The sequence below is a fragment of the Mustela nigripes genome, chromosome 8, assembly GCF_022355385.1.
Source record: "Mustela nigripes isolate SB6536 chromosome 8, MUSNIG.SB6536, whole genome shotgun sequence".
NCBI classification, from domain to species: domain Eukaryota; kingdom Metazoa; phylum Chordata; class Mammalia; order Carnivora; family Mustelidae; genus Mustela; species Mustela nigripes.
Window position 1 is genome coordinate 1,782,106 of NC_081564.1, and position 22,063 is coordinate 1,804,168.

The 22,063-nt window shown below is 49.8% G+C and overlaps 1 protein-coding gene across 1 annotated transcript in view; it reads right to left on the bottom strand.

The window, feature by feature from the left end:
• Positions 1-5,069: 5,069 nt before the first annotated feature.
• PIWIL1 (piwi like RNA-mediated gene silencing 1) overlaps positions 5,070-22,063 on the bottom strand; it is a 31,271-nt gene continuing 14,277 nt past the window's right edge. The window contains exons 10-20 of the mRNA XM_059409926.1: positions 21,944-22,061; positions 21,319-21,433; positions 20,106-20,293; positions 19,665-19,737; positions 17,923-18,123; positions 17,704-17,807; positions 16,929-16,999; positions 16,663-16,816; positions 7,506-7,631; positions 5,343-5,490; positions 5,070-5,186 (exon numbers count right to left, since the gene is read on the bottom strand). Coding sequence (XP_059265909.1) covers positions 5,070-5,186; positions 5,343-5,490; positions 7,506-7,631; positions 16,663-16,816; positions 16,929-16,999; positions 17,704-17,807; positions 17,923-18,123; positions 19,665-19,737; positions 20,106-20,293; positions 21,319-21,433; positions 21,944-22,061 — 1,415 coding nt within the window. The remainder of the gene's footprint in view (positions 5,187-5,342; positions 5,491-7,505; positions 7,632-16,662; positions 16,817-16,928; positions 17,000-17,703; positions 17,808-17,922; positions 18,124-19,664; positions 19,738-20,105; positions 20,294-21,318; positions 21,434-21,943; positions 22,062-22,063) is intronic.

Genomic DNA, 22,063 nt, shown 5'->3' on the forward strand with positions numbered 1-22,063 from the left:
GCCTGGGCTCGCGCCGCCTGGGCTCGCGCCGCCTGGGCTCGCGCCGCCTGGGCTCGCGCCGCCTGGGCTCGCACCTTCCCGACCCCTAACACGCCCCGGGCGTCCCTGGTACCTGCGGGCTGGAGACTGTTTCAGGCCTGGGTCGAGCGGGGAAGCCAGGTTTGGGGGGCTGACCCGGCAGAGGCTTTCCGACGGGGGGTGCTCGGCGGGGAGCTCTGTGGAGGGAGGCTTGTGTCCGGGGTGGGGGGGGGGGTGGGGGTGGGGGTGGGGGCAAGGACACGGTGGGAAATACATCCCGGGTAAGAGTCTGTCCTGGGAACCCGGGTTACACGGGCGAGGCATTGGGAGGTCGCGTTTGAGAGCCACGCGGAGGCTCAGAGGTGACCTGTCGGCTTCAAGAATGATGGGCGACTTTATGCACCCAATGTTGCCCCTTGGAAAAACCGGCCTGGTACTGGCTTCTGGAACTCCCAGGGAGGCCTGAGCAGGTGCGTAAGGAAGGTCACTGCCTGGCAGGCGCAGGAACCTCAGGACATGTAGGGGACCTCGGAAAAGGAAGGAATCCGTGGGAGTGTGACGGCACGGATCTGTGGGCTCAGCCTGTGACGGCAGTAAGGGCGGTGAGGGCTTCGGAGGTTCCAGCAGATTCAGAAGATCCCGAGGGACAGTCGCGGTCTTGCTGCGCTTACATAAGGACGCAGCTTTGTCTTGCCTTTGCGAGCAGTGAGGTGGATCTCAGAGCGGGCGTGGGGCACAACCAGTGTCGCTAACACGCCTTCCGGGGTGTCTGACCCCAGCTCCCCCGTCCTTGAATGAGTCTCCACGTGCCTGTCAAACTGGGCTGGGTCCCCACTTCTGCCTTCCTGGTGCCCCTTTCTACGGACCACTGTGTGCTGTGGGCCCCCGTGGAGAGCCCACGTGCGGACCAACTCCTGAAAACGAGACCGCGGTCTAAGTGGACGGACGGGTCAGGAGGTGTGGCTGGGGCCGCTACGACACCGCCCGGGAGGGCCAGATCACAGCTGTACGGTGGGGCCTCCGCTCAGGGGGTCCGGTCCCGACCCCCACCCCTCCCAGCGGGAAGGTGCCGGAGCAGCCGTCCAGGTCGGCACAGCAGTACCGGCCCCTGCTGGAGGAAGTGGTGAGCTGCGGACGCCCCCTCCAGGTGCGGTGCGAGCACCCCACTTCCACGCAGGCTCCTAGGCCTCGGGCGGGGCTGAGGAAGGGGCCTCTTGCCAGGCCGCCCAGGGCGGCGTTCGCTGTGCTGCCGGGGCTGGGCGCTGCCCGCAGGCTCCGCGCGGAGGAAGGGCGTCGCAGACCCCGTGGGCCAGCAGGGTGCCGGGGGCAGCGGGCAGGGGCGCGGGCAGCACTCACCCCGTCCCCGCGCCCCTGCCGCCTTCTCCCCTCTGGCCTGGGATCTCCCCACCGTCACAGGGAACCCTGCATCGGGCCCTGCTCCGCCCTGGCCGCGACTCTCCCGCAGAACTCCGGGCCAGCGGCTCTGGGCGGCTTTGTCTGTTGGAACCGAAGGGTCTTCTCAGTCGCTCGTCTGCCTCCTAACGGGAACGTGAGAGCGCGGTGTGGGGGGCAGGAGGGGCCGAGAGCCCTTTCGTTTTTTAGGACGGGCCGGACACGGCCGGGTCTGTCGGCTGCCGGGAATGAGCAAGGAAAGGCTGGCGCAGGCCCGGGAGCGACGCAATCGCTTGGGTGTCTTGGGCACACGTGGGCAGGGGCGGTGGGGGCTTGGCAGCGAAGTTCCAGAAGCCTCATCCAGAGAGGAACAGGTGCGTTGTCCTTCGGCCGCGAGGCTGCTGCTTTGCTGGGAGCCGAGCGCAGGGCTGGAGCGGACAGAGCCCCCGGACAGCACGGGGTCTGGAAGGGAGCAGGAGGGACCTCGAGAGGCGGGGCACCCATGGGGACTCGCAGCCTGCGGTGCGGCACTCGGGGCCTGTGATGGCCACAGCAACCGGGAAGCAGGGCTGCGGGGCGCAGGGGACAGACCAGTGGGAAAATGCTGGCCCGCGCCGGTGGTGTCGCCAGGTGTGGCAGCAAACGCCAGCGCCGGCCAGGAGCAAGCCGGGAGCCGCAGCCACCGCCGGCCGAGCCCAGGGGCAGGAAATGCTGCGGAGAGGACGGGCTGCGGAGGGTGCGGGGGACCCAGCCAGACGCAGGTGCGGCCCAGACAGCGGCGCCACCCACAGGCAGGAATCGTCCTGGGAGCCCGGCGTGTTCAAGGCACAGGAACTCAGGAAGGGGCTGCGAGGACCGTGACCTCGGAGGGTACGGGGAGAGGTTCCGGTGAGGATGGGTCAGAAAAGCTGCGTCCAGACGACCTTCCGATTCTGAGAGGGGAGGGCGGCCCAGCTGTGTGCAGGGGCAGATGGGGGGCGCTGCAGCCTCGGGGTAACCCCAGCAGAGGGGGCTCCTCTCCCCACAGAGCCAGGGGGCCCTTCGCGGACGCAACCACTTGGAAGTTTGACGGTTTCTCTAGCCGTGGGCCGGGCGCCCCGGGGCCTGTGTTGGGATGATTCACACCCAGGGCCCGCCCAGCCCCTGCATTCTTGCATCTGACCAATGACACCAATTACGGGAACTTGAGTCAAACCTCGAAATATATGAAAATAAGCGGCAGCTTTGTGCCACGGCCTCGGGCCACCTCTGTGGTGAACAGATGACAGGACACAGGGCCGGGGCCCGGTCTCAGAGCCGGACGCTGAGGGGGGAGGGGAGGGGAGCGCCTATGTTGGGCCCCAACCCCAGCCTCACCGCGAGGCACGTCGCCAGAGCCCCTGCCGCACCCTGGGGTTACCTCTGGGGCTCCTGAGGCCGAGGGTCAGGCGAGGGCTGGGAAGGGGTGACCTGTGGGGGGCTGGTGCCGATGCTTCTCACTGGCGGAGGCAGCGGGGCCACAGGCTGTTCCCATGCCGTAGCCCAGAGCGTGGCGGCCCCCGTGTGCGGCCTGTGCGGACGGACAGCGGTGCTGCACCCTCGGGCTCCTGGCTGCGGCCCCGCGACGCCCCTGCTGGGAGCTCTTCCCTGCCCCCCGCCCCCACAGCGACCCTAGCACTCGCACGGGATCTGGGCTCCACCTGTCTGGGCGGCGCGTCCCTCCCGGTTCCAGGATGTGTGGACGGCTGGGTGTTCCTTTTCAGGGGGTGAGGCAGACGCCCAAACCTGGACCCCAGGCCCATCCGCCAGAACCGAGACCCCCCCCCCCCACCCCCCGGCCACCATAGCCTCTCATCAACCAGACTCGGGACGCCTTCTCAGCCGGCCTTTGCCCAGAGTCCCAGGAAAATCCCGTGGCACGCGTCTGAGGGACGGTCTGGCCAGTGTCTCCCCACAAAGTCCTGCCCCGCGCGTGTGGCCCGGTGCGGAGCTCGCTGTGCGTGGGAAGCCGACAGCAGGCGCTGGACAGAGCGACACCGGGAAGCCCGCTCCAGCGCCAGCAGCAAGCCGCCCCATGCCTGTCGGCTGAGACTAGTCTGAGGTTTTCTCTCCCTCGCAGCCGAGTCTTTGACTTGAGTGACGGTCTTGTGACTGTTTCCGCTTTTCCAGACCCCATCTGCCCGTCCTTCCATGGTTTTAAAGACCATTAAAACTTAAGAACGGCACTTTGAGGCCTTAAAAGTTCCCACTAGCCCTACCGATCTACACGTGAACACCAGAGCTCGTCTTCCACGGCTGCAGGGTAGAGCTCCTCGCACGCCTTCACAGTGGGTCAGCTTCTAGCAACTTCCATCATGGCATCCGGTCTCTGGCACTCTCCTGAAACCTCCTGTTTCCTGTGTCTTCTCTTGTTTGCAGACCAAGCAGGTCAAGGAACCAGGGCTAGGGACTAACAGCCGAGGACACTGTTAACAATGGTTAGGAGCCTGAACAACTAAGACGAGAATAAAAGGGTTTTCATCCCTGTGAGGCTCAGCCCAGAAAGTCTCTATTGGGACCACGTGCAGCGGTGCGGAGGGCGGGGCTGAGGCAGGAGCCCTGGGGGCCAGGCCCTACCGCGGCCGGCAGTGCCAAAGGGATTCTCCAAGTAGTTTTCACTCCAAGTACAGTTGCCACTGACAGCAAGCCAGCTCTTTGCCAAATTTCCTGAAATTTCCCACAAGCACGTCCACGTGAATAATTACAATCGTCAACCTCCCGCCATCGCCCGCCCTGCCGCCGCTCTCCGTCCGGTCCCACGAGCCCTGCGGCCGGCGGCTCTGGACCTCGAAGTGCAAAAGGGGGTGGCGACTGAGCATTTCTAAGTGGGACTGCAGCCTCCGGCCAGAGTGCGCTCTCTCCAGCATTTAGAAGAATACATGGCATGCAAAGAAAATGTATGTTTTCAGTAAAAACAAACCACAGTTAGTGAATAATGTGAGAATCCAATTTTATTTTGTAACAAGGAGAAGGATGTCCCCATCACAAACAGAACAGTAATATTATCAGAGGCTACTGGCCTCTTCTGTGATAAGAGTCTTAAAATGTTTTCTTGGACAGAAATTTTAAAAACTTTTCAACCCCCATACCATCTAGCCCCCCAAAAATAAAAAATTAGCCTACTTCTCCAGTCTCCTACCATTCTCGTACCTTGGACAGGTTATTCAATGGCAGCTTTTTATCTTTAAAATAGACCAGACACCCAAGTAAAAGCCGACCTTACAGCTGCAGTGAGCTCCCCACTTCACGCCTCTCTCCTTTAAATTAAAAATATTTCAAAAAGATGATGAATTAATGTACGTTTACAAAGCAGGATGTGCTCACTCCTGAAAGTACTTTCAAGTAAATTCTCACTTTTCAAATAGTTTAAGAAATTCTGTTTATAATGCGAAGTACCTTATCCACATTTTTTTCAAAACAAGAAATTCTCACAACGTATTTGAGAAGCAAACAAGATAAAATATAAAATTTTAATTTTTACCTACAAGCCAGTCACAGCAGCAATGCTACCAACGAGACACCAAATCTCCTAATTCCCTTCCCAGTATTCATCTATAAAGGTAACAGCTAAAAAAACCCACCCCGCAGGAAGCTACAAGGTCAAACAGAAGGCGTGGCGGCCCGTCGTCGTCTCCCGAGGGTCAGAGGTAGTAGAGGCGGTTGGACAGGGACAGGTTGGGCTCCCTGTGAATGCTCTGGCCCACCAGGAAGGCCAGCTTGTGGGCGTACTGGCAAGGAGCGGGAACGCGGATGACGCCCTTGAGTGGAAGAAACACGGGGCTGTTACTCCCGACCTGCTTCCTGCAGCACCCGGCCCAGTATTAACTAGAAAAGCCTCTGAAAACAGAGCGACTCCTGTCTGGAAAATCGGAGCTCACAGATGTGCGTACACGTGCCCAGGGAGACCCACTTACTGGCCAGTTGTAGTAGACGTGACACAGCTTGTACGTGAGCCTCTGTATGTGGTCTGGCTTCAGGCCGCTGCTGTCGTAGATGACATTATAGTGCGTGGGCGAAACACTGCCGCTTCTCACCGCCTGGCTCACGATAAAAAAGTCATACCTGGAATTACAAGAGAAAAGCCCCACGGGAGGGAGGTTTATGGGTCTGAAAGCTGAAGTTACCGTGGGCCCCGTTTCCTCCAGAGAAAAGATCCCGTATTCTAAGGGACGCTGACCTCGTCAGGATGAAACGTGCTTCCTTCAGGTCCATAACACTTGCTCTCATGGACCGTTCTGGAACACTTACCTGTGACCGAGGCTTCAGAAACCACTATTAGATTTCAAATACGTGTCACTGGTGCCGCAGGGCGTTCACCACGTGCGCCAGCCGCAAGCCACAGCGGCGTCGGGGAGGGCGGCGGCAGCGGGGCACGGAGAGCAGCTCTCCACTCAGGCGCTGCTGTTCCCAAAACACGATTTTACCACAGGACCTTTCCCCCTCTCGCTGTTCCGTGGTTATGCAACGAAAACATCCTTCATTTTAATCATTAAGGACGCAAAGCAGACTCTGGAAGGACCGGAGAAGCTGCAGGGCCGGCAGCAGCAGCAGCGCAGGGCCCAGACGCCACGGCAGACCGCAGGGGTGCGCACAGAGCACAGGACACCCGTTCCCCCCTTTCTGGGTAGCAAGAGCACAGGTCAGAGATCTGGTCGTCCGCCCTCGTCACGCCACAAGGGAATTACCTGTGCAGCTTGCTAGGTCCGCTGAAGCTACACACATCAGAACACCGCGAGCCGACGCACACACGACCACGTGCCCTAAGCCGCAGGGAAACCCCAGCAGAGCTCGAGTCAGAGCCTTAGTCCCGACCCGGGTGCCTGAGCGCCCAGAGTGTTGGCCGCAGCTGGGACAGGCGGCGCCCACGATGGGGCTTCTCCAGGCATGTGCAGAGCCTGCGTTGCTAAGTTCTAAAAAGCATCTGGTAAGAAGTCATGAGATGTTCTCATACTTCAAAATTCAACGTGGATTTTAGCCAGTCTGTCTCCATCAGCTGTCTCCAGGTTAGGGCTGGCCCTGAGCCGCGGGCAGCAGAGCAGGACGCGTGTCAGCAGGGGGCACGGGGGTGGGGAGGCCACTCGGACCGGTTAGAAGGTCCTGCAGGAAAGGAGCTCGCTGCGTTACTGTCTCAGCCACCGTCTCCCTCAGCTGACTTCCCCACAAGCAGAACCCTCTGCAGCACCGCCACGACTGACCCGTGCCTGAGACAGGAGTCCAAGTAACACATCTCAACACGGAAATGTCCCCTCCCTGTCGCGAACACAACTGATTAAAGGTAACTAAAAATCTGTATTATTGTTGCTCTACGTGAAGTTAGTGTAGTGAAGCCTCATTTACCCGAGGTCCGTACAGGAAGGACGTTCCACATTAGCAGCTCTGCCCCGAGGCCGGCACTTCAGCCCGATGAAAGCTCCTTCCCCAAACCCCGCCACAGTGGGAAAGAGGAACGGCCCTCCCAGCACACTCTCCTGGACCGGCCAGAGAGCCACCACCCAGCACGATTTACTGCACCCTAGGCCTCGCCTCCTAAAAGCGTTTCCGAGGATCCAGCAAGCCTGAGCCCCGACCGCTGCACCCTTGGGTGCCCACAGCACTGCCCCGTGGCCCCCTTGTGGCCGTGGATGTCCCAGCCAGCTGGCTTTCCTATGACAAAGTGCAGCTCCAAGTTACACAGAAAGTTTTGTTTCCTCAGAAGCCACTTTTCTTATCTGCAGTCGTGTTTCAGCTGCAACTTTCTGACCTCTGGATGACAGCAAGCTGTTACAGATCTAAAACTTTTTACTAGGGGACAGGAATCTGAGCACAAGGTCACAAGTGAATAAAATACAAAATAATCCACGGCAGCAGAGCTCACCCTCTGCATGTATGATTACTGCCGCAGATGATAACCCTCTTCCCCCAAAGGACAACTGGACGGAAACCCGTTTACCATTTCAGATACAAACGAATCACAGGCTTTAGTAATATTATGAGATCAAACTAATTGAAGACTTTAGTATTTATCAGAAATAGAAGAAAAAGAAAATGTGCTGAAGTCGATAAAGAAGAAAACAATCGTGTAACCGCACAGAACTTACCATTCTGGTCTGGTAACTTCTACGTCAATAACCGTCCCGGGAAGCGGGTTCTGAAGTCTTCCTCCAGATTGAGCAAAAAATCTGGCATTCACTCGTTTCTTCACCACAATGACCGTTAGTCTTGGGCTGAAAGATGATGATGGCGAATGTAATGACTGTGTCTGTCCTGCCTGCAGGCAGCCGACCATCCAGACATCCCCCTTCCCAACCACATTTAAATGGAAACATCTCTCCCTCTCAAGGCAGAGTATCAGTCCAAGCTGTGAACGGCCCTAGACAAGGACCAGGAGTCAGGTGGCGGGGGGCGGGGGAGACACAGGAGAGCAGGTGAGGCAGGGGCGTGTGCACAGCTGGCCTGGCACACAGAAGTGGCACATTCAGCATGCTTCCCAGCACACAGCCTGGAACGCTCTGCAGGGTCATTTTCTGCTGGAGCGCGAGCATCTGGAGCCTAGAGCAACTGTGAGGGAAGCTCGTTTGAGCAATGTCAAAGTCTAACCCAGCACTACCGTTCCGTGAGCTATTGGGGCTCCCTCTGTCTCCCTCCTGGGGCCCAATCACCTCTTGGCTCAGCACATGCTGGCAGAGGACGCGCCCTTTGCATCCGTGCTGCACCCCGCCGCCCGATGCCAATCTCCAGTTGGTCTCCCTATGCCCAGATCTCTTCCCCCCGAGCCTCAGCACTGCACCTGAAGCCATCTACTGGTCCTAACATGCCTCCTTGGCTCTCCGGAGGCCAGCCCTTCAAGTGGCAGCACTTGTGGGTTGGAATGTGGTTCACACCTTTTCTACCAGCTCTGAAAAGTCCATTCACAGCCAGTGCTTGAAGTCACAGCCATGCTGGAGTACAGGGACGGGCGCACGGAAGGCACTCGGGAACCGTGCTGGTGTGTGTTAGACATTTGAAAGAGACCATTACCCGTGCCTCCATTTTTCCTGTACCCTTTTCCCAACAAGAATGTTAGTTCTTAGCAGAAATACTCTTGATTCCAAACTGTGGGTCACAGAGAGCTTTACGTATAGTGGGATCTGGAAGGTCTGGCTTGGGAAGGTTGTTTATGGTATGCTGTCTGGACAAATGGTCAAAAAGACCCTGAAGTGGGAGCTTCTGTTTGACAAGCAAGCTCCTTCACAATAATCCAATAAGCAAATCCCGAAGGGACAGGGGGTGAGTTTATATAAGCAGAAGGCACTTGTAGAAGTATCACCATCTACCCCGTGAGGGCTAGTGCTGCCCAGTTCCTGTGGCTTCGGACGTAGCAAAGCCAGGCCCAGGAGCCCGAGGCCAAAGTAGATCTGAGTCCTCTGATGTCACAAGAAACAATTGAGCAAATGTCAGGACAGAAAGGTCATCTGTATCCTCTGACACTTCAGTTTGTTCTTATATCAAATATCTGAAGTCAGGGTATCAGAATGGGTAAAAAAACAAAGCCCATCGATATGCTGTCTATAAGAAACTCATTTTAGACCCAAAGACACCTCCAGATTTAAAGTGAGGGAGTGGAAAACAATTTACCACGCTAGCGGCATCAAAAGAAACCTGGGATGGCCATCCTTATATTGGATAAATTAGATGTTAAGCCAAAGGCTATAATAAGGGATGAGGTAGGACACTGTATCATACTCAAAGAGTCTATCCAACAAGATCACCTAACAATTGTAAATATCTATGTGCCTAATGTGGGAGCAGCCAACTATATAAATCAATCAATGACAAAGTCAAAGAAACATGTCGACAGTAATACAATAATAGTAGGGGACTTAACCCCCCCTCACTGAAATGGACAGATCATCCAAGCAAAAGATCAACAAGGAAATAAAGGCCTTAAATGACACATTGGACCAGATGGACATCACAGATATATTCACAACATTCCATCCCAAAGCAACAGAATATACATTCTTCTCTAGTGCATATGGAACATTCTCCAGAATAGATCACATCCTGGGTCATAAATCAGGTCTCCACTGGTATCAAAAGATTGGGATCATTCCCTGCTTATTTTCAGACCACAGTGCTCTGAAGCTAGAACTCAATCACAAGAGGAAATTTGGAAAGAACCCAAATACATGGACTAAACAACATTCTTTTAAAGAATGAATGGGTCAACCAGGAAATTAAAGAAGAACTGAAAAAAAATCCATGGAAACAAATGATAATGAAAATACAACTGCTCAAAATCTGTGGGACACAACAAAGGCAGTCCTGAGATGAAAGTACATAGCAATGCAAGCCTTTCTCAAGAAACAAAAAAGGTCTAAAGGACACAACCTAATCCTTCACCTAAAGGAGCTGGAGAAAGAACAGCAAAGAAAGCCTAAACCCAGCAGAAGAGAGATAATAAAGATCAGAGCAGAAATCAATGAAATAGAAACCAAAAGAACAGTAGAACAGATCAGCAATACTAGGAGCTGACTCTTTGAAAGAATTAAGAAGACTGATAACCCCTGGCCAGACTTATCAATTAGAAAAGAGAAAGGACCAAAGTCAATAAAATCATGAATGAAAGAGGAGAGACCACAACCAACACCAAAGAAATACAAACAAGTATAAGAACATAGTATGAGCAACTATAAGCCAGCAAATTTGACAACCTGGAAAAAATGGATGCATTCCTAGAGATGTATAAACTACCACAACTGAACCAGGAAGAAATAGAAAACCTGAACAGCCCCATAACAGTAAGGAGATTGAAGCAATCATCTAAAATCTCCCAACAAACAAGAGCCTAGGGCAAGATGGCTTCCCAGGGGAATTCTACCAAACATTTAAAGAAGAATTAATTCGTATTCTCCTGAAACTGTTCAAAAAAATAGAAATGGAAGGAAAACTTCCAAACTCATTTTATGAGGCCGGCATAACCTTGATCCCAAAACCCCATCAAAAAAGAGACCCCATCGACGCCTGGGTGGCTCACTTGGTTAAGCAGCTGCCTTCGGCTCAGGTCATGGTCCCAGCGTCCTGGGATTGAGTCCCACATCGGGCTCCTTGCTCGGCAGGGAGCCTGCTTCTCCCTCTGCCTCTGCCTGCCATTCTGTCGGCCTGTGCTTGCTTTCTCCTCCCCCCATCTCTCTCTGATAAATAAATAAAATCTTTAAAAAAAAAAAAAAAAGAGAGACCCCATCAAAAAAGAGAATTACAAACCAGTATCCTTGATGAACACAGGTATGAAAATTCTCACCAAAATACTAGCCAATAGGATCCAACAGTACATTAAAAGGATTATGCACACGACCAAATGGGATTTATTCCAGGGCTGCAAGGTTGGTTCAACATTTGTAAATCAATCAGTGTGATACAACACATCAATAAAAGAAAGAACAAGAACCATATGATACTCTCAATAGAAGCTGAAAAAGCATTTGACAAAGTACAGGATCCTTTCTTGATCAAAACTCTTCACAGTGTAGGGATAGCGAGTACATACCTCAATATCACCAAAGCCATCTATGAAAACCCCACAGCGAATATCATCCTCAATGGAGAAAAAAATGAGAGCTTTTCCGCTAAGGTCAGGAACAAACACAGCAGGGGTGTCCACTATCACCACTGCTATTCAGCAAAGGACTAGAAATCCAGGCCTCAGCAGTCAGACAACAAAAAGAAGTAAAAGGCATATAAACTGGCAAAGAAGTCAAACTATTACTCTTTGCAGATGATATTTTATGTGGAAAACCCAAAAAACTCCACTCCAAATCTGCTAGAACTTGTACAGGAATTCAGTAAAATGTCAGGATATAAAATCAATGCAAAGAAATCAGCTGCATTTCTATACACCAACAGCAAGACAGAAGAAAGAGAAATTAAGGAGTCAATCCTATTTATAACTGCACCCCAAACCATAAGATAAATAGGAATAAACCTAATCAAAGAGGCAAAGAATCTGTGCTCAGAAAACTATAAAGTACTCATGAAGGAAAATGAGGAAGACCTAAAGAAATGGAAAATTGGGGGCGCATGGGTGGCTCAGTGGGTTAAAGCCTCTGCCTTCAGCTCAGGTCATGGTCCCAGAGTCCTGGGATCGAGCCCCACATCGGGCTCTCTGCTCAGCGGGGAGCCTGCTTCCTCCTCTCTCTCTCTGCCTGCCTCTCTGCCTACTTGTAATCTCTGCCTGTCAAATAAATAAATAATATCTTAAAAAAAAAAAGAAATGGAAAATAGTTCCATGCTCATGGACTGGAAGAACAAATACTGTGAAAATGTCTATGCTACCTAAAACAATCAACATGTTTAATGCAATCCCTATCAAAATACCATCAATTTTTTTCAAAGAAATGCAACAAATAATCCTAAAATTTATATAGAACCAAAAAAGACCTCAAATAGCCAGAGGGATGTTGAAAAAGAAAGCCAAAGTTGATGGCATCACAAGTCCAGACTGCAAGCTCTATTACAAAACTGTCATCATCAAGACAGTATGGTACTGGCACAATACAGACACATAGATCCATGGAACAGAATAGAGAGCCCAGAAATAGACCCTCCACTCTATGGTCAACTAATCTTTGACAAAGCAGGAAAGAATGTCCAATGGAAAAAAATGGACTCTTCGACAGATGGTGTTGAGAAAACTGGACAGCCACATGCAGAAAAATGAAACTGAACCATTTGCTTACATCACACACAAAAATAGACTCCAAATGGATGAAAGACCTCAATGTGAAACAGGAATCCATCCAAATCCTTGAGGAGAACACAGGCAGCAACTCTTTGACCTCAGCCACAACAACTTCTTCCTGGAAAACAGCATGGAGGTTCCTCAAAAAGTTGAAAATAGAGCTTACCCTATGACCCAGCAATTGCACTACTGGGTATTTACCCTAAAGATACAAATTTAGGGATCCAAAGGGGCACGTGCATCCGAATGTTTATAGCAGCAATGTCCATGGTCGCCAAACTGGGGAAAGAACCTAGATGTCCATCAACAGATGAATGGATCAAGAAGATGTGGTATATATACCATGGAATACTATGCAGCCATCAAAAGAAAAGAAATCTTGCCATTTGCGACAATGCGGATGGAACTAGAGGGTATTATGCTGAGTGAAATAAGTCAATCAGAGAAAGATAATTATCATATGATCTCCCTGATATGAGGAATTTGAGAGGCAACGTGGGGGGTTTGGGGGTTAGGGATGGAAAAAATGAAACAAGATGGAGATGGGGAGATGTGGAGGGAGACAAACCATAAGAGACTCTTAATCTCACAAAACAAACTGAGGTTGCTCGGAGGAGGAGGGTAGGGAGAGGGTGGTGGCGTTATGGACATTGGGGAGAGTATGTGCTATGGTGAGTGCCATTAAGTGTGTAAACCTGGTGATTCACAGAGCTGTACCCCTGGGTCTAATAATACATTATATGTTAATAAAAAATTAAAATGTACATTAGAAAAGTACATTAAAAGGATGATTCACCACGACCAAATGGGATTTATCTCTAGGCTGCACGGTTGGTTCGACATCCACAGATCAATGTGATACAACACATGAATAAAAGCAAGAACAAAAACCATATGATACTCTCAAGAGAAGCTGAAAAATCTTTTGACAAAGTACAGCATCCTTTCTTCATCAAAACTCTTCACAGTGTAGGGACAGAGGGTACACATCTCAATATCATCAAAAGCATCTGTGAAAACCCCACAGCAAATTATCATTCTCAATGGGGAAGAACAGAGCTTTTCCCCTAATACTGGGAACACAACAGGGCTGCCCACTATCACCAGCGCTGTGCAACATAGTACTAGAAGTCCCAGCCTCAGCAATCAGACAACAAAAAGAAATAAAAGGCATCTGAATCGGCAAAGAAGAAGTCAAACTCTCACTCTTTGCAGATGATATAAAACTTTATGTGGAAAACCCCAAACACTCCATCCCAAAATTTCTAGAATTTTATAGGAATTCAGTGAAGTGTCAAGATATAAAATCAATGCACAGAAATCAGTTGCATTTCTATCCACTAATGAGACAATTAAATTAAAGAAAAATTAAGGAATTGAACCTGTTTACAATTGCACCAGAAACCCTAAGATGCCTAGGAATAAACCAAACAGGGAAAGAATCTGTCCTCAAAAAACTATAAACCACTCATGAAATAAATTGAGGAAGACACAAAGAAATGGCAAAATGTTCCATGTTCATGGAGTGGAAGAAAAATATTGTTAAAATGTCCATACCATCCAGAGCAATCTACACAGTGAATGCGACACCTATCAAAATGCCATCAATATTTTTCACAGATCTTTATCAAATAGTCCTAAAATTTGTATGGAATCAGAAAAGACTCCCAAATAGCCAAAGGAATGTCAAAAAAGAAAACCATTGTGGTTTTCTGGAATTTTGGCATCACAATTCCAGATGTCTAGCTTTATTAAAAAGCTGTCATCAAGACAGCATGGTACTGGCACAACAACAGACACATAGATCCACGGAACAGAATAGAGAGCCCAGATATGGAGCCTCAGCTCTATGGTCAACTAATCTCTGACGAAGCAGGAAAGAATGTCCAATGGAAAGGGGACCGTCTCTTCAATAAATGTTGCTGGGGAAATTGGACAGCCACATGCAGAAGAATGAAACTGGACCACTGTCTTACACCACACACAAAGGCAGACCCAAAATGGATGGAAGACCTAAATGGAATCCATCAAAATCCTAGAGAACACAGGCAGCAACCTCTTCGACCTCAGCCGCAGCAACTTCTTCCTAGAAACATCGCCAAAGGCAAGGGCAGCAAGGGCAAAAATGAACTATTGGGATTTCCTCAAGATTAAAAGCTTTTGCACAGCAAAGGAGAAAGTCGACAAAACCAAAAGACAACCGACAGAATGGGAGAAGATATTTGCAAATGACGTATCAGATAAAGGGCCAGTATCCAAAATCTATAAACTTATCAAACTCAACACCCAAAGAACAAATAATCCAGTCAAGGAATGGGCAGAAAACATGAAGACATTTCTCCAAAGAGGACATGCAAATGGCCAACAGACACATGAAAGAGTGCTCCACATCTCTTGGCATCAGGGAAATACAAATCAAAACCACAGTGAGTTCCCACCTCACACCGGTCTGAATGGCCAATATGAACAAGTCAGGAAACATAGGTGTTGACAAGGACGGGGAGACAGGGGAGCCTCCTACACTGTTGGTGGGAATGCACGCTGGTGCAGCCACTCTGGAAACCAGTGTGGAGGTTCCTCAGAAAGTTGAAAGTAGAGCTACCCTATGACCCAGCAACTGCATTACTGGGTATTTATCCCAATGATACAAACGCAGGGATCTGAAGGAGCACCTGTACCCCAATGTTTATAGCAACAATGTCCACAACAGCCAAACTGTGGAAAGAGCCCAGATGTCCATTGGCAGATGAATGGATAAAGAAGATGTGGTATATATGTACAATGGAATATTACTCAGCCATCAAATAATGAAATCTTGGGACACCTGAGTGGCTCAGTCGATGAAGAATCTGCCTTCAGCTCAGGTCATGATCTTAGGGTCTTAGGGTCCTGGGATCGAGCCCCGCATCAAGCTCCCTACTCTGCGGGAAGCCTGCTGCTCTCTCTGCCAGCCAGTGCTCGCTCTCTGACAAATAAATAAATAAAATCTTAAAAAAAATGAAATCTTGCCATTTGTAATAGTGTGAATGAACTAGAAGGTACTATGCTAAGCGAACTAAGTCAGTAAGAGGCAATTATATGGTTTCACTCATATGTGGAATTTGAGAAGCAAAACAGGAGCATGGAGCAAGGGAGGGAAAAATAAAGGAAGCAAACCACAAGACTCAAGTGTAGGAAACGGCCGCTAGAGGAGAGGGGCCGGGGAGCTGGGGGGGGGGGGGCACTGTAAAGGAGGGCATGGGATGGAAGGAGCACTGGGTGTTGTATGCAATTGATCAATCACTAAATTCTACCTCTAAAACTCGTAAGTGCACTGTATATTAAATGAATTTAAATAAATAAATGTAAAGAAACATTGACATATCAATTTTTTAAAAGTGCAGAATCAGCATTTAGAATCTGGCCACAGAAGACTTGAAGTGTCCTCCAATTCAGCTAGAAATAAGCAGGAAGCTCTTCATGCCTGCCCCACAGGCCCTATAAATCACACTCAGCCCAGATAGATGGTCAGTCAGTGGGTTTCAAAATCCCTCATTTCTACAACAATATCAAGTGCTGGCTAAAGAGGTCTGACAAAAATAACCAGTGTTGCAGTATGCATGTGCAAGCCCAAACAGGACTCTCAGGTTTCTTGAGTACCCTTAAAATCGGATTTACGCATCTTTATGTTACACTAATAAACTCTGAACACAACAGTCCCTGAGCTCCGCTTGCCCACAATCTGATAGAGCACAAGACAGAACTTCCTGAAACAGCGGTCTAGAGTGGGTATGCAGTGCCACTGCCCGATGGCAGGGACGAGGAGGCATGTAGGAGTGGAGGGGGGCGGACCCCAGCATGGGTTTCAGGGCCACCAAGCACACTGCCCTCACGTGTGCACACCTTCCAAAAGGAGAAGAGTAACATCATCTCCTGGGACACTAAACACATGTCAACCATCTTACTGAGATCAAGTACCAGTCAAGTTCACAAAGAAATCAAACAGCTAGGAGTGCCTGGGGGGCTCAGTGGGTTAAAGCCTCTGCCTTCGGCTCAGGTCATGGTCTCAGGGTCCTGGGATCGAGCCCCGCATTGGGCTCTCTGCTCGGCAGGGAGCCTGCTTCCCCCTCTCTCTCTGCCTGCCTTTCTGGCCTACTTGTGATCTCTGTCTGTCAAATAAATAAAAATTTTTATTAAAAAAAAAAGAAATCAAACAGGTACTCAGTGTATAAAGAAACTGAGAAAGAGTAAATTAAGACTGTTTGGATTTTATTCCATTAAACAATTCTGTGGATGCCTACAGATGTACTAGAATTCTCCGATCCCCGCACGTCGAGGATTTAGGAGAGAAAGGGGGCAGGCAGAGAACTGGCAAAAGTGTCATTTGTCCTTCCTCCCCTCTAGGGAGGGACCCTCTACATGCCCAGCCCTCCCCCTTCCACGCCCTCAAACCCCACTGCATCCTTGAGGCTAGGTTCACACTTACCTTTGCATCAGGGAACACTAATTTCAAAGACAAAAAGTACAAAGAGAAAATGCTTTACAGTTCGCATGCTTACTTGTAACCTCTACCAACAGATTTCAGGCAATCCAGAAACTGGGGCACTTCATAGTTGACCAGCGTTTTCAGCTGGCCGTCGCCCACGCCGTCCCGATACACAATGATCCGACTGGGCATGTATTCATTGCAGCTGTTCCAAGCCCGCAGGGCAGCTGAAAGCCAGCCAGCAAGGGGTTAAATCAATTAACAGAAGACAAACGCTGTAATTCTGCCCAGAATTTCAGTAACACAGAGACCAGGACAGCAACACGACAGGACACTAACCTTGTAAGCAGACTTTGAGCCCGTCTACAAGTTCTTGTCCTCGATCTTGAAACACACAGCGCGAGAACCAGCTGTTCAGAGAGACCAGGACGAGGGCGAGGAGGGCGCGGTCTGCAAGCTGCTCCTTCGCAAGCACCGGGCACGCGCATTCGCTCTCCTCAGCAGCCCGTAATGTTTAACCCTTTTTAAAATACCTGCTAACATCTCCGATACTTTGTAAAATCTAGACAGGACCAGATACTCCTAACACCACAAACCAAGCTTTATTTTACTATAAATCAATACTACAATTCCCCTGCTGAAGACAAGATAAAATTTAAACTATAGTACCCAGAGACAGTTCATAGTCTTAGTTCTAAGAAAAGCACTGAAAACTAATTCACCACACTGAAACACAAGTGACTGGGTAAACTGAAGTGGATCTTCCAAAAGATAATCAACACAAAAACTTTAAAGGACATTTCAGCAGTGAAAGAAGTCTTATTAAAGACGTTTCAGAGACATTCGCATTTAATGAGAGACACCCTCCCCCAAACAGAAATAATCATAAAATAGCCTGAAACGTAATCTGATTACTGTAGATTAAGGGCCAGTGAACAAAGTCAAAAACAGCAGGGTAGCTAACTTCCCTTACTTCCCTAACTTTAACTTTGTAAAGAAGGAATTCAGCCTGCAGCTCAAGCCTCACAGACCCCCAGAGCACGGGCCCTGCGTGCTCCCACCTGCTCCCGCCCACGTCCACTGTCCGTGCTCCGCCGCCCAGCCCTGCGCTCACCGGGTCATCCCCTCGTTGATACTTGCGACAAATCCTGCAATCGACCTCCGTCCAGCTGTGGTGTCATGGTAACAATCAATGCCGACTATCATTGCCAGCTTTAGCTTTAAGAAAAATACTGTAGTTTTAGATACACCAGAGTACGAGCAGTTTTTAGAAAGTAAATCCATTTTTTCTCAAACAATGAAAACTCTCATGTACCAGGTAAATCAAACTTACCGGCATGTCAACCCTCCAGAGCTCTCCGCCCATCTTGCAGTTCATCTGCAGGGCGATCTTGGTGGCAATGGCCATGACTGTCTGCTGTTTGCCGAGAGTCCGGGCCACCACACACTGACTCGGGGTAGGGCAATCTGTGCACAAGTATTTTTTAATAGCATCATATTTGTCTTTCCGATTACTCGACAACAGACAAACAACCTGAAACCAAAAGAATGTTCTCGTTACGGAGAATCGGGAAGCGCTGAAGTTCAAGGAAGAGAACGGCAACCACACCTGCCCCCTGGGCGTAAACGTCAGCGTCCACGTATGGAGCTAACACGCAGCACGTTCACTGCTGCCTGCTGCTCACCCCACTCCCCTCGGGATAGATGCCGACACAACGAAGGAGGCCACGTGAACACCACACTGAACACCACGAGAACTTAAATACGTTCCAGCACCAGCCGGGGATAACTCACAGATGGGAAACAGCAAAACCACGCTCACAGTTCTCATTTACTGACGATCCACCTAGAATCATGGCTTTTAAACTTTTTTTTTTTTTTAAAGATTTATTTATTTGACAGAAACAGCAAGAGAGGGAACACAAGCAGGGGAAGTGGGACAGGGAGGCACAGGCTTCCCGCTGAGCACAGAGCCCGACACAGGGCTCGACCCCATGATCATGACCTGAGCCAAAGGCAGATGCTTCACCAATGAGCCACCCAGGCGCCCCTTGGCTTTTAAACATAAAGCTCTGGCCTGAGAACCACGCTATGATCACACTATGGAATTTCCTAGGAAGCCCGTGGACAATTCTGGGGACCACACAGAGCGCCCAATCTGCCGGAAAGGGGACGATGTTAGTCAAGGACACAAACTGCCAGGTGTGAACTGAGGAAGTTCTGGGGGTCTGCTGTACAGCGTGGCAAGCGCAGCCAACAATGCTGAGGTGTGGACGTGAGAGATGCTGAAGACTAGAGCTGAAATGTTCTTGGTACAAAAAAATCAACTTGTGATCATGTGAGGCGGCGAGGGAACTAGCCTGCTGTTAGTCACTCCGCAACTCACACATGCATGGAAGGGTCTCACCCCACACCTCCAGCTCGTATGTCGGTCAGATCTCAGTGCAAATAAACCCACCAGTTCCTGCCCAGTCCGAGTCTGTGTTTACAGCTGGATCCAGCTCTTTGACTCACTGCTGTGTTCTCAATTTATACTCCCAGATTCTCCCTCCTTTCCCTGGACCCAACAAAATCCCTTTGCCATCCTAGGCATCTCTATCACTGCAGACAATGGAATCACACGCTACCTGTAGCATTTAATAAGAGATGAAGGGCCAGAAAGGCAATGGATTAGCTGAAGCCAATTTGCTTCTTCGGTTTAAAGCCACATACATATGCTGTTTACCGCTACATCTGTCTCTGCCACACTTAGTTGCGTGCCGAACAACTAAGTACTAACTTTTACTTTTGTGCCCATTCTCCACGAAATTTCCTGGAATTGAAGCCTTTGAATCCAAATAAATCTCTGAAGGCTTTGGCCCCCAGCCCTTCCTCCCCAGCTGCAGGGCAAAGTAGCTCCCAGACACACGGCTCCAGCCAGAGTCCACGCAGCTCCTTACGAAGGTAAAATACATATGCTGTGGCCAGTTTGTAAGCCGAATTAAAACATTCCAAACTCAAATTCTAAGATTTATAAATACAGTTTTTAAAAAAGTTATCTGAGGACAAGTGCCTATGTATCAGTTAGCTACTTACCATCTGGGTATCTGAGGTCACCTTCTGCTGTAAGACTCTCAAATAGGCTTCGGTTCGATCATCCACTTCAATCCTAGAATGGAAATTCATTATCCTACATTCAGAAAAAGTAATGAAAGATGTACCGTACATAAAAGAAATGCCCTATAGACTATCACACACGAAACACTCCTGTATAAACATAAAATAAAAACGAAGCAGCCATGTAGGCAGGTGGTTTCTAACGCAGAGGGCAGCAGAATCGGAGAAACGGTGCCGCCCGCTCTCCCCCATTCTCCAGTGACAAACACATTTCTGCATCCCCGTGACACGCGCTGTATCAGACCTTTAAACTAATATAACCTAGTTACCGTGTTTAACATTTTTATCACTTTTGTGTTCCCACACCCTCCAAACGACTATTAATCAACGTTCAGAGTAGAAATGACTTGATAAACTTACATTATTGCTTTTTTCATTTGTATGCCCATGGCTGGTGTAACTTTAAATAGATTTTGTATCAGTGAATTGGCTGCTTCATAATTTCTTCGAGTATAGATCAACAGCCAGTTATCTAGCGGCTTAACACTAATTAATGGTGCACCTCTCGTTTCTTTTGACCAATCTGCAAACTGTGGATTGTAATCGAACTAGAAGAAAGTTCAGAGACACTGTGAATTCTGCTGTCTGTTCTCAGTGACAAAGCCAACAAGTCTAGACCCAGTTCCCGTGGCATTCTGACCCTTGGGGGACTATGCCTCCGTTGGGACTCTAGGGACAGATGAAATGCCCTGCTGGGGGAGAACAGTGCAGAAGTGTGTCCGAGGAGGTTGGGACAACCGCCCCCCCCCCCCCCGCCGCGGCTGGCATCACTGCCACACAAGTGCCTCAGCCTCGTGAGCAGGCCCTCCCCCTGGTGCTTCCTGGACCCTCCATCTTCTGAGACACGACAGGGACAAGCGTTCCATTCCTTGTGATAAAAACAAAACAAACATGGCCTGGGAAGGTAGGCAGCTCGATAGGGTGTTGGGTGCTACAAGCAAGGGAGAAAGCTCAGCAAGTTGAAGCACCGTGACATGGGGTGCGGCCCCACAGAGGAAACCCCAGCGTCGCTCCCGTGTCCCCACATCCCACACCCGCAGCACAGGGGTGTCTACGCGGACAATTTCCATGGGGACAATGACCACGCCTGCAGGTGAAACACTAAGTACATGGCCAGCGTGTCGTTCCTACAACGGAGAAGGCAGAGGGCAGTCGTCTATGAAAAGACGTTAAAGTTCTGGCCCTTGCCCTGCTTCTAGGACACAAAAATACTTTGGCAATACTCGCTTTCCTTTTCTGAGGGGAAAGCATAAAAGGCCTCATGATATTAATGCATATATCCCTACCAACAAATGGTCCGGGCAAAAATGAAGTCAAATACTAAAAAGATCACCTCAGTGGCAGACAAAATACCAACCCACTCACTTAAAATTCTTCTCTCCCTTAAGTAATTGTGCTGCGAGCAACACGTTAGGCCGGCCTTTAGTGAGGTCTCCCTGGCAGCCCCCATGGCCACCTGCTCGCTCCCCGGAGCTGACCTCGCTTCCCGGACGTGAGGAAGGCAGGCCGCCCCGTAGCAGGGTTTTTCAGCTTAACGGAACAAGACCCAAACCTGATGGGATCGACAACTTACTGTTTTTCCACCTTGGTGAATCTTTTCTGCTTGCAAAATTCTTCCTGAGAAGGACAGTAAGTTGGAGTCAAAGCTCAAACCCCAGTCTCGAAGCTCCCTCTGAACATTATCATCTCTGTAAATTTAACATATTTACGGACCACTCAGCATAAAGCAAACGCAGCAAAATCAGACAGACGCAGAGATCCATGCTAACCTACAGGACGCTTTCCTATTTCAGGACTGAAAGCCTAGAGAGAATGCCAGGAAAACAGAGAGGCTCTCCATTTCTCCCTCATCGTGTCCCCGTGTCCCTTCAGGACAGTCTTTAAATTACAATTCTGATGTCCAAACTACCTTCTCTTCAAAGTAAACCCCTCAGTGTTATAACAAAGAGAGAAAGTAAATTTGTCCAGAACATTTCACCTCTGCTTTACTGTCTTTGGCTAATAGAAGAATCAGAAAAGGCCACGGGCTCCAGCGGTTAGTATTCCCCGACAAAGCGCAGGGTCACCCAGAAACACAAAGAACCCACCCAAATACCACAAATACAAAAGGAAAACAAAATGACTTTCTCTCACTCCCCCAACCCACAGAAAATAACACCAAACTGGACCCACGCCCCAGTGGGATGCAGAGGACTTACTTATGGATATAATCAATGAGCCTTCCGACTTCACGCTGCCTTTGTTCAGGAGTCAGTCTTGTGTGAACAGCTAAGTCTTTCATCACGTTAAAGTCATTACGCATCTTATCAGTTAGCCCT